At 36.5% G+C, this 15916-nt stretch overlaps 1 protein-coding gene across 3 annotated transcripts in view; it reads right to left on the bottom strand.

The window, feature by feature from the left end:
- Positions 1-1041: 1041 nt before the first annotated feature.
- Positions 1042-15916, bottom strand: part of RPS6KC1 (ribosomal protein S6 kinase C1) — a 195942-nt gene continuing 181067 nt past the window's right edge. For all 3 annotated transcript variants that reach the window (XM_043486363.1, XM_043486364.1, XM_043486365.1), the window contains 3 exons: positions 13449-13531; positions 12287-12382; positions 1042-1965 (listed from right to left, as the gene is read on the bottom strand). In XM_043486363.1, the coding sequence (XP_043342298.1) occupies positions 1855-1965; positions 12287-12382; positions 13449-13531 (290 nt within the window). In that variant the 3' untranslated portion in view covers positions 1042-1854. The remainder of the gene's footprint in view (positions 1966-12286; positions 12383-13448; positions 13532-15916) is intronic.

Raw genomic sequence — 15916 nt, 5'->3', positions numbered from 1 at the left:
CATTAAGTACAAGTTCCAAACACAGAGAGAAATAGAGAAACTGAAGCAACGAATTTATGTCAACACAATTCCATCTGTTAACACTGTCCTTTGAACCCAGGGACGAAAGTCACACGGTAGGGCTGGGAGCTTCACCTTAGCTGTGAAGTCCTCTTTCATGTCATAGGGCACTTCTGGAAGGAAGCTCTGTAATGACCAACTCTAACTACTTGCAGATTTCCTACTAGTCCTACACAGGAAGTCATTCTTGTGTCTCACCTGCATGAGTTCCTGTTTTGAGGCCTGGGGGCTGGTGAGTTGAAATCCAGTTCCAGGGAGTGATGTCATCTCAACTGAGCTATGATCCTGGTGACCTGGTCCCCATCCTGGTGTTGTTGCAGCCCTTCAGCTGGGGTTCAGGTTATAAGGGGACCAAAAAGGAAAATGGGGGAGTAGGATAACAGAACAAGGAAAAATGCTTGCACATTTCCTTCGTTCCACTAAAGCATTTTCTGCTTCCATTTAATGTGATGGGCGGACCTGGCCAATGGCAGCTGGAAGCTGCACAGAGGCTCTTGGGGTGGGGATAGGCTCTGTCACAGATCTTGAAAATACAGAGAATTAAAACATACAGAAAACTTTCATTGTGTTTGTGGCACCATTTGGAAATGATGACTTATTCTTTCATCTTTGGATAAAGTTTAAAAAAAACAGGCATTAACTTAAAAAGTTTGTATTCTGTTGTAAACACAGTATGACTATAGGAGCTGTCTTAGCAACAGAAAGAAATAACAAACACAAACGTATAAATACTCATGTTCTTTCAACACAATGTCAAGTAGAGGAGGAGGTCAAATCTAGAAATCCTGTCAATACGTAACAAAATAGGATTGCCATTCAATCCCACTGAGATGAGATCCTTTGGTTCTTAGGATACTCAGCCAAAGAACTAAAACGAAGTCAAACACAGTAAGAAGCAGAAATTGCTAACCTTTCAAAATGAAAGGAAGAGAGGTCTTTGAATAGAAAAAAAAATTGTAAGCAATTAAAAGAAAGAGAGACTTCAGTTTTTAGCACATTTATTTTACATCATGATTCTTTAGTTCTTACTAAGTTGATACAATTTGGGGAAATAAATACTCCCTTCCCTTTTTGGCTGCCTATGTATTAGGAGGGGTAGGAAGAACAGAATATGACAATAGGCAAAGGGTGTAGCAAGTGGAAAGATAAAGAGAGAGAGAGAGAGAGCTGAGAGCTCATAGGAACCCTACTGTTAGCAATACTAACCAAGAAAGTATAGAGTTGACAACAGGAAGTGTTTTTTCCTTATGTGGACTTCAGAAAGAGTAAATATGGGACCATATTTGATATACATTAATTATATAGCATTGTGGTTGAGGGTTCCTATCAGACATGATGTGTATATTCTTTCTCATTTTTTAAGCTTCATAGATGCCATTACTTGTGAAGCACTTTTAGTATATATATCTTGGTTAGCGAAAAGCACAGTCAGCTGCCATATAAAGGTCATCCTTTCAAGTAACACTTCATTCTACACTTGGAGCTTCATCTCAGAGGAAGTTCTCAAAGGGCATTCGTCTTTTAGTTGGGTTTACAACTGACCTGCACCACTAAATGCAGATAAAATAAAGATCACACCTTGGTTTATATATAACAGCTCCTTGCAAAGGCATCTTGTCCAGACAGTAACTGTAAAGGAGTTGTTCTCTCTCAGGCCTTTTCTCTCCATTTCCTCTAAAGCTCTTAATCCCAATGCTTGGTGTCCCGTAAGTGAGTGTGAGGCGAGCTGCCTCCGTGCTAGAGATGCCTGTCGCAGAGAAGGCCAGAATGTGTGCCGAGAACCCTGCACTCTGTTCATCTCATCAGTTCTGCCCAATCCACAGGGGTAAAAAATGGATGAGACTTGATATCTTCAACACCAGCAACGCCAGCACCAAGCCGCTCCACAGGGTTGAACTGTAAGAGCTAAAAAGGAAGGATTTAAGTGAGTAGTGGGAATCCAACTAAAGAATCAAAGGAAAATAAAAACATAACGAAAGGAAGCTACTTCTAAATTCAACCTCAGTGACAAACGGACTTGATGACAGCCAACTGACTATACTTCTTTGAAAAAAAAAAAAAAGAGGATTGTGTCTGTAACACCACTTGAGCTATGGGGTGCTGGGGAATATATCTGAGTTTATGGCTTTTCAAATGATATCACCTTGAGTAACTCACTTTGTTACTATATACTATATGTCTATAGTATATCTAGTATATATCTAGTATATCTACACAATCTCTCTCTCTCTCTCTATATATATATATATACTATATATCTATATACTATAGGATAGTTACACCTATCAATTTCTTACTCCAAAAGTATGATCATGACATTAATTACATATTGCACCAAATTCTGAGAGATCCAGCTACTCCTTTTATGATTAGAAAGTCTGAAAAGCACACTAGGTCTTTCAACCTCTAGTGAATTATATACGCCCTGGGACTAAACCTTACCTAAGGTCTGAATGTGTGTGTTAGTCACTCCAATCATATCCAACTCTTTGTGACCCTATGGACTGGGGCCCATCAGGCTCCTCTGTCCATTGAATTTCCCAGGCAAGAATGCCCTCCTCCAGGGGATCTTCCTAACCCAGGGATCGAACCTGCGTCTGTTATGTCTCCTGCACTGGTAGGCGAGTTCTTTAGCACTAGTGCCATCTGGGAAGCCGAAGGTCTGAGTAAGCAAATTCATATTCCAAAACTGCTTTCTTAGAAAGAGCTGACTCACATGGAACAACTTGATCCAATGAGTGAAATGTGCTTCAACTTCTTCACTAATAGGAATCAGGTCTAAAATAAGTTAATGTTATTTGCAACAGGATTTGTTAGGAGTGGGAAAATAAAAGTAGTCATACACAATAACAGATGACACTGGTCATACTGCAAGAATGTGTTACTTAAGACATTCACGTATCCTCAAATTTTTGTTTTAACAACTTTACTGAGAGATAATTTACATAGCACAAAAGTTATCTATTGCAAGCGTAAAACCTAATGATTCTTAGCAAATTTGAAGAGCTGTGCAACTATCACCCCAATCTAGTTTGAGATCACTTTGATCACCCTAAAAAATTTCTTCATGTTGTTTGCTGTCAATCTACATTTCCATCCCCAACCCCAGGCAACCACTGATTTGCTTTTTCTCTCTATAAACTTGCCCCTTCTGGATATTTCATATAAATGAAATAATAAAACATGCTGTCTTTTGCAGCTGCCTTCTTTCACTAAGCATAATGTTTCTGAGGTCCATCCATGTTGTAGAAAGGTGTCAACAGTCTGTTTCTTTTGGTTTCTGAATAGCATTCCACTATTTGGATAGAACTACTTGGGCTTCCCTGTAACTCAGATGATAAAGAACCTGCCTGCAATGCAGGAGACCCAGGTTTGATCCCTGGGTCAGGAAGATCCCCTGGAGTAAAGGAATGGCAACCCACTCCAGTCTTCTTGCCTGGAGAATCCCATGGACAGAAAGGCCTGGTGGGCTACAGTCCATAGGGTTGCAAAGAGTTGGACACGACTGAGCGACTAACACTACTACTACTATTTGGAAATAACATATTTTGTGAATCTGTTCACCAGTTAATGGACATATGGACTTCCCAGGTTGTGGCTACAATTAATTGTATTGCTTTTAACATTTACATATATGACTTCCTGCAGACACGTATTTTCATTTCTTCTAAGGACTTTCCTATGAGAGGGAACAGTCAGTCGTGTGTTAAGTTTATGTTTAGCTTTCTAAGAAACTACCAAACCTTTCTAAAGTATCTGCACCATTTTGCATTCCTGTCAGCAATGTATGAGAGTTTCAGTTTGTCTATATCCTCATCAACACTTGATACTATCTTCTTTACTGCAGTCCTTCTAGTGGGTATTAATGATATCTTACTTTGGTTTTAATTTATATTCCCTAATGACTAATAATGCTGAGCATCTTTTCATATCCTTATTAGCCATTTATATAGCCTCCCTGTGAATCTTTGCCTGTTTTTATACTGAGCTGTCTGCTTACTGAGTTAAAGGGTTTCTTTATACATTCTGAAAACATACCAATTACTTGATGTGAATGTATTTTCTCCCGGTCTGTGGCCTGCCTTTTCAATTTTTTACTGGTATCTTTTGAAGTGTAAATGTTTTTAATTTTAATGAAGCCCACTTTATCTTTTTTTTTTCTTTTATGGATCATATTTTGGTGTCACATCTAATAATTCTTTTCTTAACCCAAGGTCATGAAGATTTTCTCCTATTTTTCCCTATGATTTTATAGTTTCAGCTCCACATATAGGTCTATGAGCTACTTTTAAGTTAATTTTGCATATGATATGAATCAAGAGTCTTAGTTCATTTTGGTTTTAGCATGTGAATATTTTATTTTCCCAACACCATTTGTTGAAAAGACTATTTTTCACCAAATTATCTTGGCATTTTTATTGAAAAATCATGGGATGCAAAGGGACAAGAGAGGATGTACACAGCCACGAGTGTACATGTGTTCCCCATCCTGAACCCCGTCCCACCTCCCTCCCCATCCCATCCCTCAGGGTCATCCCAGTGCACCAGCCCTGAGCACCCTGTCTCATGCATCAAACGTGGACTGGCGATCTGTTTCACATATGGTAATACACATGTTTCAATGCTATTCTCTCAAATCATCCCACCCTCGCCTTCTCCCACAGAGTCCAAAAGTCTGTTCGTTATCTCTGTGTCTCTTTTGTTGTCTCGCATATAGGGTCATCATTACCATCTTTATAAATTCCATACATATGCGTTAATATACTGTATTGGTGTTTTTCTTTCTGACTTACTTCACTCTGTATAACAGGCTCCAGTTCATCCACCTCATTCGAACTGATTCAAATGCATTCTTTTTAATAGCTGAGTAATATTCCATTGTGTATATGTACCACAACTTTCTTATCCATTTGTCTGCCAATGGACATCTAGGTTGCTTCCATGTCCTAGCTATTGTTAACAGTGCTGTGATGAACACTGGGGTACACATGTCTCTTTCAATTCTGCTTTCCTCGGTGTGCATGCCCAGCAGTGGGATTGCCGGGTCATATGGCAGCCCCTCCCTTGCCTTTTTTTTTTTTTTCCCTTGCCTTTTTAAAATACTCATTTCTGAAGTCAGCTAAACATTTCCCGATTTTGCTAATCTTTTCAAAGAACCAACTTGAGATTTAATTTGTCTCTTATTTTTTTCTAGCCAATGAAGATTTTCTCTTCACTGATTTCTGCTTTCTTTCTTCTTCTTGTTTTGGATTTATTTTCTTTTTACAGTTTCTCTTTCTAGTTTCCTCAGTTACAAGGTGAGATTTTCATTTGAGACTATTCTTTTCCTATATAGATTTCTAAAGCCATACATTTTTCTCAAGAATTAATGTACCGGCATCCTGTAAATTTTGATATGTTGTGGGTTTGTTTTCACGCCATTAAAAACATTTCATGGCTTTTCTTGGATTTCTTCTTTGACTCTGGCTATTTAGAAGTGTGTTGTTTAATTTCCAAACATCTGTTATGGACTAACCAGATCTCTTTCTGCTGATGATTTCTAACAAAAAATTGTTACGGTCAGTGTATGCTATGTGATTTCAATCCTTTCAGATACTGTAATTTGTTTTATGGCATAGCAAATGATCTATCACAGAGAATATTCGTGTGCAGGTGATAAGAATGTATTCTACAATCATTGTTCTATACATGTCAGAGTTGTTTGATAGTGTTGTTCAAGTCGTCTCCATATCCTTGCTGATTTTCTATCAATTATCATGAATAGGGTATCGAAGCCTCCATTTATTACTGGAATATCTATTTTTCCTTCAATTCAACTGGACTCTGCTTCATATGTTTTGAAGCTGTTACTAGAGCATATACATTTATAATTGTTATATCTTTGTATTGATCCTCTCATCATTATAAAACATCTTAGTCCCTGGTCAGTCTCATCTTCACATCTATTTAATCTGATATTTAACAAAACCACTTCATCTCTCTTGTGGTCACTGTTTGCATCATTCATCTTTTCCCACCCTTTTTCTTTCAACCTATTTGTGTTTATTAACTTAAGTATGCCTCTCATACACTGATACTTGGATCTTCTTTATCCAGTGAACAATCTTTGTCTTTTGTTTCACATGCTGAGAGTCACACTGAATGCCATTACTAACACAGTAACTCACCTTTGCCGTTTTGCTATGCTTTCTACAGTTACTGCCTCTTTTATTCCTCTTTACCACCTTGTTTTGTGCCCAATACTTTTCACTGTACTGTTTCAGTTCCTCTCTTAACTTACTATTTTTTGAGTGGTTGCTATCAAGATTATAATGTGCTTCTTAATTTATCACAGTCTACTTCAGATTAATACTAACTTACTTCTTCCAGTGAAATGAAAAAATTTTGCTCTACTATGGTTCTATTCCTTCTGCCTTCCTTTGCCTTAAATATTGTACTATTGTTGCTGTTTAGTTTCTAAGTTGTGTGTGACTCCTTGGTAACCCCATGGAGTGTAGCACACCAGGCTCCCCTGTCCATGGGATTTTCCAGGCAAGAACATTGAAGTGGGTTGCCATTTCCTCCTCCAGGGGATCTTCCCAACCCCAGTACTGAATCCAAGTCTCCTGCATTGGTAGGCAGATTCTTCACCACTGAGCCACCAGAGAAGCCCTAAATACTGTATATTATATCTGTATGTCATTAAATACTACATCTATAGTCATTAAATACTATATATTACATATGTTATAAACCTACTAGCACAGTGTTATAAATATTGCTTTGTTCAACCCTATGTTTTTTAAAAGAAGTTGAGCAAAGAAATGAGAAAAAAAACATATTTAGTCTTCTCTATTAACTCATATTTATCTTTCTAACACTCTTCATTTCTATGAATTCACGTAACTATATGATAACTTTCAGCCTAAGGACTTCCTGTATTATTCCTCATAAGACAAGTCTGCTAGGAATGAATGCTCTGTCTTTACTTGGAAATTTCTTTATTTCATTTTTATTTTTTGAAGGATAATTTTGCTGGATAAGGAATTCTTGGCTGACAGTTACTTCCTTTCAACACTTTAAATATGCCTTTCCACTAACTTGTCTTCTATTGTTTCTGATAAGAAGTCAGACATCAATGTTCCCTTGAATACGAGTTGTTCTGTGGCTGCTTTCAAAATTTTCATCTTTGTTTTTGTCTTTCAACAATTGAAAGATGAAATATGTCTATGTGGATCTCTCTGTATTTTCCAACTTAATGACCACTAAGCTTCTTGAATGCATTTCAATGTTCTTCATCAAATTTGTGATGCTTCTAGCTATTATGTCTTAAACATTTTTGCTGCCCTTTTCTCTATGTCCTCTCTTTCTGGAACTCCCATTATATGTATTTTGGTGTATTTAATATCATCTTACAGGTCTCCATATCCCTGTTCATTTTTCTTCAAACATTTTTAATCTGTTTTTCAGATTGGATAATTACTATCATCCTGGTCTTCAAGTTCTTTTACTTTTCCTTCATCTGTCTCAAATTTGCTATTGAGATGCTCCAGGGAATTTTTTTCACCTATTTAATTCTTCATTTCAGTTATTGTACTTTTCAACTTAAGAATTTCTATTTGGTTCCTTTTTTTTTTTTTTTAAATATATCTCTATCTCATTGAGAATCTTTATTTATTGTGATTCATTATTGTCTTAATTTCCTTTGACTCTTGTTTAATTAATTAATTATTTTCATTTGTTCTGGGTCTTTGCTGCTGCATGCGGGCTGTCTCCAGCTGCAGCGAGCAGGGGCTGCTCTCTTCGTCCTGGCACACAAGCTTCTCACTGTGGTGATGCCCGTGTTGTGAGGCACAGGGTCTGGGCGCACAGGCTTCAGCGGCTGCAGCACGCAGGCTCCAGACTGCAGGCTCGATAGCTGTGTACACCAGCTGAGCTGCTCCAGGGCATGTGGAATCTTTCTGGACCAGGAATCGAACCTGTGTCCCCTGCACTGGTAGGCAGATTCCTATCCACTGTAACACCAGGGAAGTCCTCCTTTAAGTTACTGATGCACAGATTCCTTTAATTCTTTGAATATAACTATAATAACTGCTTTGAAGTCTTCATTATACCCAAAACCTGGGGACACCCAAGAGCAATTTCTATCAACCGCTTTTATCTCTATTTTGTTTCTGTGAATATCTTACAATATTTTGCTGAAAATGAGACGTCTTAGACAATATATTTTAGTGACTCTAGAGTCTTATTTTTTCCATGAAGATGGTTATCATTGCTATTTGTTGGTTTATTCCTTGTTTGGTAACTTTTTTCAGCTAGATTTGTAAATCTGCTTTCCCCCCACCCCCACCCTCAACTATAATAAGCAGAGGTTGATAGCCCTGCTCATTTTTTTTTCTTTCTTAAGAAAACAAGTTTTAAGTTTTCATTTTTAAGCTTGGTTTTCTAAGGGTCACCCCTGTGCCTGCATAGCTTAGGGGTCAACCAGTGATTGAAAAGGGCTACCAAGTCTGTCCAACTTTATAAATTCCTTTTTTGAGAAGAGAACTTTCCAACCTTCTCATATATGGCTAGTCATTCGTATCTGAAAATATCCCAAAAGCATGTAATTTTTTTCTTCAGAATTTAGTCAACCGCAATAAAATATCTGGATGATTACATTAATGGTTCCACAACTGTAGGAAATCCCACTACTCAAATTAAACCTACACATTTGTTTCTTCTTTTTCCTTTATTTCTATTTTTTCTTTCATTAATTAATAATTAATTCAATTATTTATATAAAAATATCAGTTGATTTCCTGTTGGGTGCCAATCCACTACTTTTCTAGACCTTTTCAACATATATCACCAGCAGCTGCCTCACTCTTACACTGGCAACCCTATACTATAATTCAACTATATGCTTCGTCAAATTATAAATTACTACGTCATGAGCTCTCAATGTTGTTCTATCAATAATAATAATACAAAATATTTATGTGACACTTGCTGTGTACTAGGCATTGTTCTAATTGCCTTGTATAAATTAGTTTATTGAACTCACAACAACTCTATGAATAGTTACTATAATTATCTCTGTTTTATAGATGAGAAGATAGAAACTTGTTTAAGGTCATATTAGGTAGTAGACAGCAAGGATATGATCTGAATTCAGGTACTAAGTCTCCAGAATCCATGCTGTTAACCACAACATTACACTGCCTTATGAGTGTGTGATCTGCAAATGCCAAGAATCTATTACTTCACTTTGATATTACCAAATCCACAAAGGCAGTGAAGTATATACTTCAAAAGACTGTACTCTCAGTCTTTTCACTTGAAATTATTGTATCCAGCATTCAAAATGACATTTTATTAAAGTGTATTGAGTACAAAGAATTTTTATATTAGAAGTTGCTAAAGTGTGTTAAGAGAAAAGCTGCTATTATAAAACAAACATCTAAGAATATTCTAACATAACAAATCCATTTTCAAAATCAGACAATTCATATCTACTGATTGAGATGTGGAAGGCATCAAACATTTGAATATAAAACTAAAATACCACACATTGGTAAGAACTAACTATAACTATAGCATGTTTTTTAACATTTCAGCAAATATGTAAACATGTAAGTTCTCTCTTTCTTGTTACAATTGGTTTTTCCACCCCCATTCTCTCCAAAACATGACCTCATTATGAAATTCCTCGTCTATAAACTTGTAACTATAAATCCATAGGCAAAAATATAACTGTTTTACCCACGACCATCTTGCTTATTCTGCCATTTAAAATATTAATACTATTCCAGATCTTCTGAGAGATTTCACAAAGATTTTTCTGCTAAGAGAATGTGTTGACCAGTGGCAAAACCAAGACAATCACTGCCAACTTCCTTTCTCTTAAAGACTAGACAACAAAGCTGAGCAATGGAAGCACAGAAATTTGTTTTGATGGTCTTTTTCTCATATAGTATCTTTCAACTGACAAAGCAATTGTGTCATAAAGAACTAAATGTACACTGTGAAATACAACATGCATGCTCCGAGGCTCTGTAAATTGTAAATATATATATATTTTTAATTGCATTCAAAATGTAACTGTGCTTACTTTAGCACCATTCACTTGGACTGAGATGACTAAACCATGGGTACAGGGAATTATGAACTCTAGGAAGAAAGCAAGCAGCTAAAAAGACCAAAGAGAGGAAAATCTCCTCAAAGCGGAATAATTCTTTCCATATAAATCATTTGATGATTTTTTAAAATAACCTCTATGAACTGTGAGGTAGTGGAAGAGGAAAGTCAAAATGACAGATTGCTAATCATGCCAAGAGACCTCTTTTCCCTTTCCTGATGATGTTTCCTTAACGTGAGTAGTAGTTTCCTTCGGCAGGCCAGGGACAGAATGCTGCTTCACTATATAAGTATACTATGTAAGATATATACACATCTGTATAGAGGAACTTAACATATCTTAAGCTCAGACTCCTTACAATATAAATTCTGATAGACAGGAGCAGCAGACTTTTATTAATTAATTCAGGGAATTCTATTCTCAATATTTGTCATGATGACTACATCTTTAAGAAAGAGAAACAAACAACAGCAGTTGCTAGCCTTCCTTAAATTAATAGACAAAAAAGTACTTTGAATTTAGTTTGCTGTTCCACAACAAATAAGAGGAAAATAGAGGAGGAGCTGTCCTTTCTCTCCATTAGAATGAAATGTTTTATGAATCCTTACATTACCTCTTAATCCTTGTACAAAGTGTTCAGGGTACTCTCATCTCACTATTTTCGACCTAATTATGTTTCTTTTTATTTTACATACTCTGGACAAATGCATCTTCCTGAAGACAACTCTGATCCTTTCACTCTTTGTGCACAAAAACTTCAAATCTCAACTTTTTTACTGAATTAAATACTATCATCCTCCCCTGGTATTCATGATAAGAGAATCCCAGCTTCTCTTTCCATACTCATTTACTACTATTACTCATCCCTATATTCACCCTGTACTCTAGATAAACCAAACTTTTGATTTCCCAAATTGAGTCTTTCTGACTCAGTCCTTGCCTTTGTTCAGACTTTTCATTCCGCCCAGCTATTCCCCCACATCTAACCCTGCAATGCCAAAATTCTGGCTAAGGCTCCACAAAAATAACACTCACTACACAAAAACTTCCCTACCACCACCACTGCATCAGTTATAACACCTCTTTATCCTGACTTGCCAAAGTATTTTTTAAACCTCTCTGATAGCCTTTATCAAATCCATCTGTGATATAGCTATTTGTGAGTCTCAGGTTTGCAGCTTGTGATACCATGCCTTTATCTATATCTGCTGAATGGAACCAAAATCACTGCCCAAGAAAATACTAGGTAAATCTTTTCTTAATATATTATCCCCTCCTCTTTTTCCTCTCTCTTTTTTTTTTTTTTTTTTAACAAATTTTGTTTTTCCTGATTTAAAGAATAATTTATCTTTCATTAAACAAAAACTTTGGTTCTTCATCTTTTTCAAATAAATTTTCCCTTGATATTTTCCCAAAAGCGTAAGGGATCGCAGTTCTGACAATTCTTGCTGATCTGTGGTGAGTCTGCCATAAAGCTAGACAAGCATTTTAAATGTAGGGAATCAATTTAAGGAGCTCACTAGAGTAAGCCTGCCTCTGGGATACCAAACTTTAATTATCAATAGTCTCTTTTTTCAAAGCCACCAGAAATACAGTAACTGACAGCAATATTCAAGTTCCATGAACAGATCTAAAGTAATTTAACTTGGCAAGATTTTCTACCACTTCTCTCCCAACCAGCCAGTTCCTAAGCTAATCAATATGAATTAAAGTTTTAAAATAGCCATTTATGAAATGTCGAGACTAGCTCTAAGGAATGAACGCTTCAATAACTTTTTAAAAAAAGGAAAAAAAAGAGCCATTCATACATGGTTACAAAATATAAAGCAGCTACAGACAGGCTTAAAAGCAATACTTAAATCTCACGCCTACACAGATATATGGAACTGACTAAACATTAGCCTGGATTTCAGAAATAAAAAAACGTAATACAACTTTGAACTGTTCTCTCTGACATCACCAATACTTAGATAATAACAGAAGCCTAAAGATACACAGTACTAGTTCTGAATGTGTAATTACTAATGGGTCCTTCTTGCCCAAAACGAATTTCTTTAAGGTTTTAGAGCTGTGGGCTCTGCCAATTTGCATGGTTGATATACTTGGCCAATAGGTCAATTAAATTACCTGTTGAATGAGTGAGCGAGCCTCTTCAGAGACACATTCTGGCATGTTCAAAGTGGTGTGGGTATTTATTCCTGCTGGATGGCACTCAACCAGAGTCTGAAACAATCAATCACATACACTTCTTATCCGAAATAACAACATATTCTGTTCCATCACAGGGTTTATAGACAGCAAAATACAGACAGCTCAACAACCACCTTCGCCGCAGTGCCCTCTAAGCAGTCTAGGACAAAGGCTATGAGCCTAAAGAACTTCTAACTGGAAAAAAGGCAGTCATCAAAATCACATCAGAAGCTTATGCCACTTGCCCTTTTCCCTTAGATATAAAGAAAACGGCCCATAATAGAAAGATTCCATTACAGCCAAAACCTAAAACAGGATTCGGTATCTCGGAAATTTTTTAACGTTCTTAAAAACGTCCAAAGTCGAGAATTTGTTAATAATGATGCTTTATATATGTATAGCACCTTATGACTCAAATGTATTAATATCTATAGGTGATTTGTATATTTCACAACAATGTTAGGAGCTCAGTATTAACTACATATTTAAGTAGATGACAGCTTACAAAGGTATGATTGTTCATTTCCTCTCTTTTAGTCCCAGGAGGCAATCTGCACAATATTCTATTAGAATCTATTAACTTCAGATATCTTACTTAAAAGATATTGATCAGAGAAAGTATGAATTCTGTACTTAAGCCAGAACAGAGAGGAAAAATTTACAGTATTGAGAAAAAAAATCATGCTACCTTTAATATCTACATTAATTTTCTAAAATGATAATTCCCGCCTGATTTCAGACAGGTGTTTAAAACAGAGAATTCTAACAAATCCTTACACAACCCTTACAGGTTTAACTCTGTTAAAACTGAATCACAGAGAAAGAAGAAAAAGAATGTCTAGTCTTATATCTTGCTATGTACTAACACTGTGACATAAGAGAATTTTACTATCAATTTATTCAATGTAATACAATTCTACTTTTTAAAAAATCTGGAATCTTGATAAATTTGCATTTTTCTGGTGTCCCATTCCTTTTGATATCAAGGTTTTCTTACTTAGTCCCCAACCTAAAAACTAAAGGCAAAGGCTAAATATTCTCAATTTGAAATCAAGGCAGCATCTGGATAAACTTATTAAACCTCCAGGTCACTGCTTACCTTGCCAGTGAGAAGTTCAAAGAGGACAGCACCCAAACTCCACCAATCACAGGCTGCAGTTTCTTCTGTGATTGCTCCAACCTCTAAACACACCAAAAAAGGTGGATATTAAAATTCTAAAGGTCAATTAAACTCTCAAAATTAACATGTATTAGCAAGGTGACCTTTTTAATGCTGAGAGAGCACATACTAAATACTACTGGGCTTTCAAAATTCCTGAAAGTTACTTATCCCTTTGGTCACCTACTGTGGTTGCATTTTTTTTTTCTATGCAGTCATATATTGAACTGAGACATTTGTTCTTTAGCTGATAGAGGGACACCTTCAAGATGCTATACTTAAAAGTTACATGAATCTACTAGATCAGCATTTTGCTTAACTTTTCAAATTTGAGAATATACAGTCAACTCTCAGAGGTCCATCTCAGAGGTCATTTATTATTTTCGAAATAAAGACTCTAGGTTTCAGAAGGAACTTGAAAAATTATCTAAACCAGTATTAATTATCCTTTGAGTTACAGACCAGAAACCAGAAAGGTGAAATGTCGGGTCCAATGTCATACAGAAAATCAGCAGCAGAACTAAGACCCAGTTTATAGCATCACCCCTCTTCTATATAATCAATTGTTTTCAACTAAAGAAGGAGCATGTGAAATGCAAATTTACTCATTTTGTTATTCAGAAGTACAGACAGATACGGTGTTTTAAGCCACAACTGAAACTACTGGCTAAGATAAGGGCTTTTAGAATATCTCCAAATTACAATTTTATCTGTGTTATCCCTATCTCTCACCAGCACAAGTTCCTGAAATGTAATATAGTTTTCAGGTGTCATCTTTCAGGTTTCTCCACAAATCAGCAATAACTCCTCATTTCACCATTTTTGAGGTTTTTAGCTAACTCATGTTTTGATGTCTTCTTGTCCTTTCCTAATAAGATCCAACTAGTCACCAAGCCTGAATATATCTGCCCTTTCATTTCCATTAGACTGACAAAACATGCTTGCTATTTGTCTGCAGGTAGCCCACAACTCACAATCACACTGAAAAGGCTTTGTAAGTAGTTAGGTTGGAACTTGGACAATAATAACATATGGAAGACGTGCTCAGGTGCCCAGTCTTTTAACGGATACTTAGTGAATCTACTATGTTGGAAATTCAAAAAGACTTGTAATACAGCTTGAGTTTTAAGTCTTAAAGTAAAGGTCACATGCATCAGAAAAAGAGTCATTTCTATGCAGAATGCTGAAATTACTCCACTGCAGCAACCTCCTTCCTCATCCCTACCCCATCCTGGGTTGCCAAAGGCCTCCGTTCAATGACACCCTCCACACTAGCTCCCACCCAGTCTTTCCTCCCCCGGTTTTGCTCTCCACCAAATAGCAACCTCTCTTCTCTCACGCAGCTGCTCTCAGCGAGGTGGTAAGAAGAAAACACAGATACTTCACTAACGCAAGTTATTGTGTGAATGACCAGAAGTCTCCTAATCCCCTGAGAGCCATCTGCAGTCATAAAATAGCCAATTTGTTTGAAAAACTGAGAACTACCTTACTATCTGACAACAGAGTTCAGTTAAACATATATTGGCACATCGATGAAATATTACTATATAAGCATTTTAAATGATGTATTCACACAAGGTTGAAGTATGTAAGTAAATGTCTGGATATAGCAAATTTTAAAAAACAAGCTATAAAACAATAGAATCTTAATTTTTAAAATATGTATTTTTTCCTAAGAGACTGGTGAGAAAATACAACAAAATATTTTAGTTTTTGCCTCTGGGATGGTGAGATCTTTATTTTCATTCTATACTTACTAACCTACACGAATATCTAAGTGGTATAGTTTTAAACATATAGTGAAATGACATGAAAACTTCATTCAGGCTTGTTGGAGCAGGAAAGATGAAGCTACTACAGGTCAGTCCTCCCTAAGGATCTGTCTGCCTACAGTTTGCTCTACAACTTTACACTTGAACTTAGCCGAAAGGCTGAGGAGCGATCCTCTACTTTAACGTGTCGTATAATATATGTGAGACAGTAGAGGACTACGAATCGAGAGTCCTGGCCTAAGAACCTTGAGGAATTCACTTGATCTCATCCTAACATGAGGATTAGATCTGAGGGCCTCTAGGTTAAATTTAGCTCTATAATCTACAATTCTGACACTTACGGATTTCCTGGAAGGAGATTTTCTTGAGGGACCATTGCTTGGGGGCTCTCATTCAAAGTACTTACACTACCCCTCCCAGATTCAAATACACTACCCCCAACGCCATTCCCGGCACCCACACAGAGAGACACCATCACCTTCAGAAGAGTGCTCTAGAAACTTTGGAAACATTTGGAAAGTAGAAGAAATTTACCACAGCCCTGTCATCATATATAACCTTTTGCACATTTCCCTCTAGCCTAAGGCAGGGAATGGATTATATCACTTACGTATTCAAAATTCTGAAATGGCTTCT

This window comes from Cervus canadensis, chromosome 13 (genome assembly GCF_019320065.1).
Source record: "Cervus canadensis isolate Bull #8, Minnesota chromosome 13, ASM1932006v1, whole genome shotgun sequence".
Classification (NCBI taxonomy): Eukaryota; Metazoa; Chordata; class Mammalia; order Artiodactyla; family Cervidae; genus Cervus; species Cervus canadensis.
This window is presented reverse-complemented; position numbering and strand designations above follow the sequence as displayed.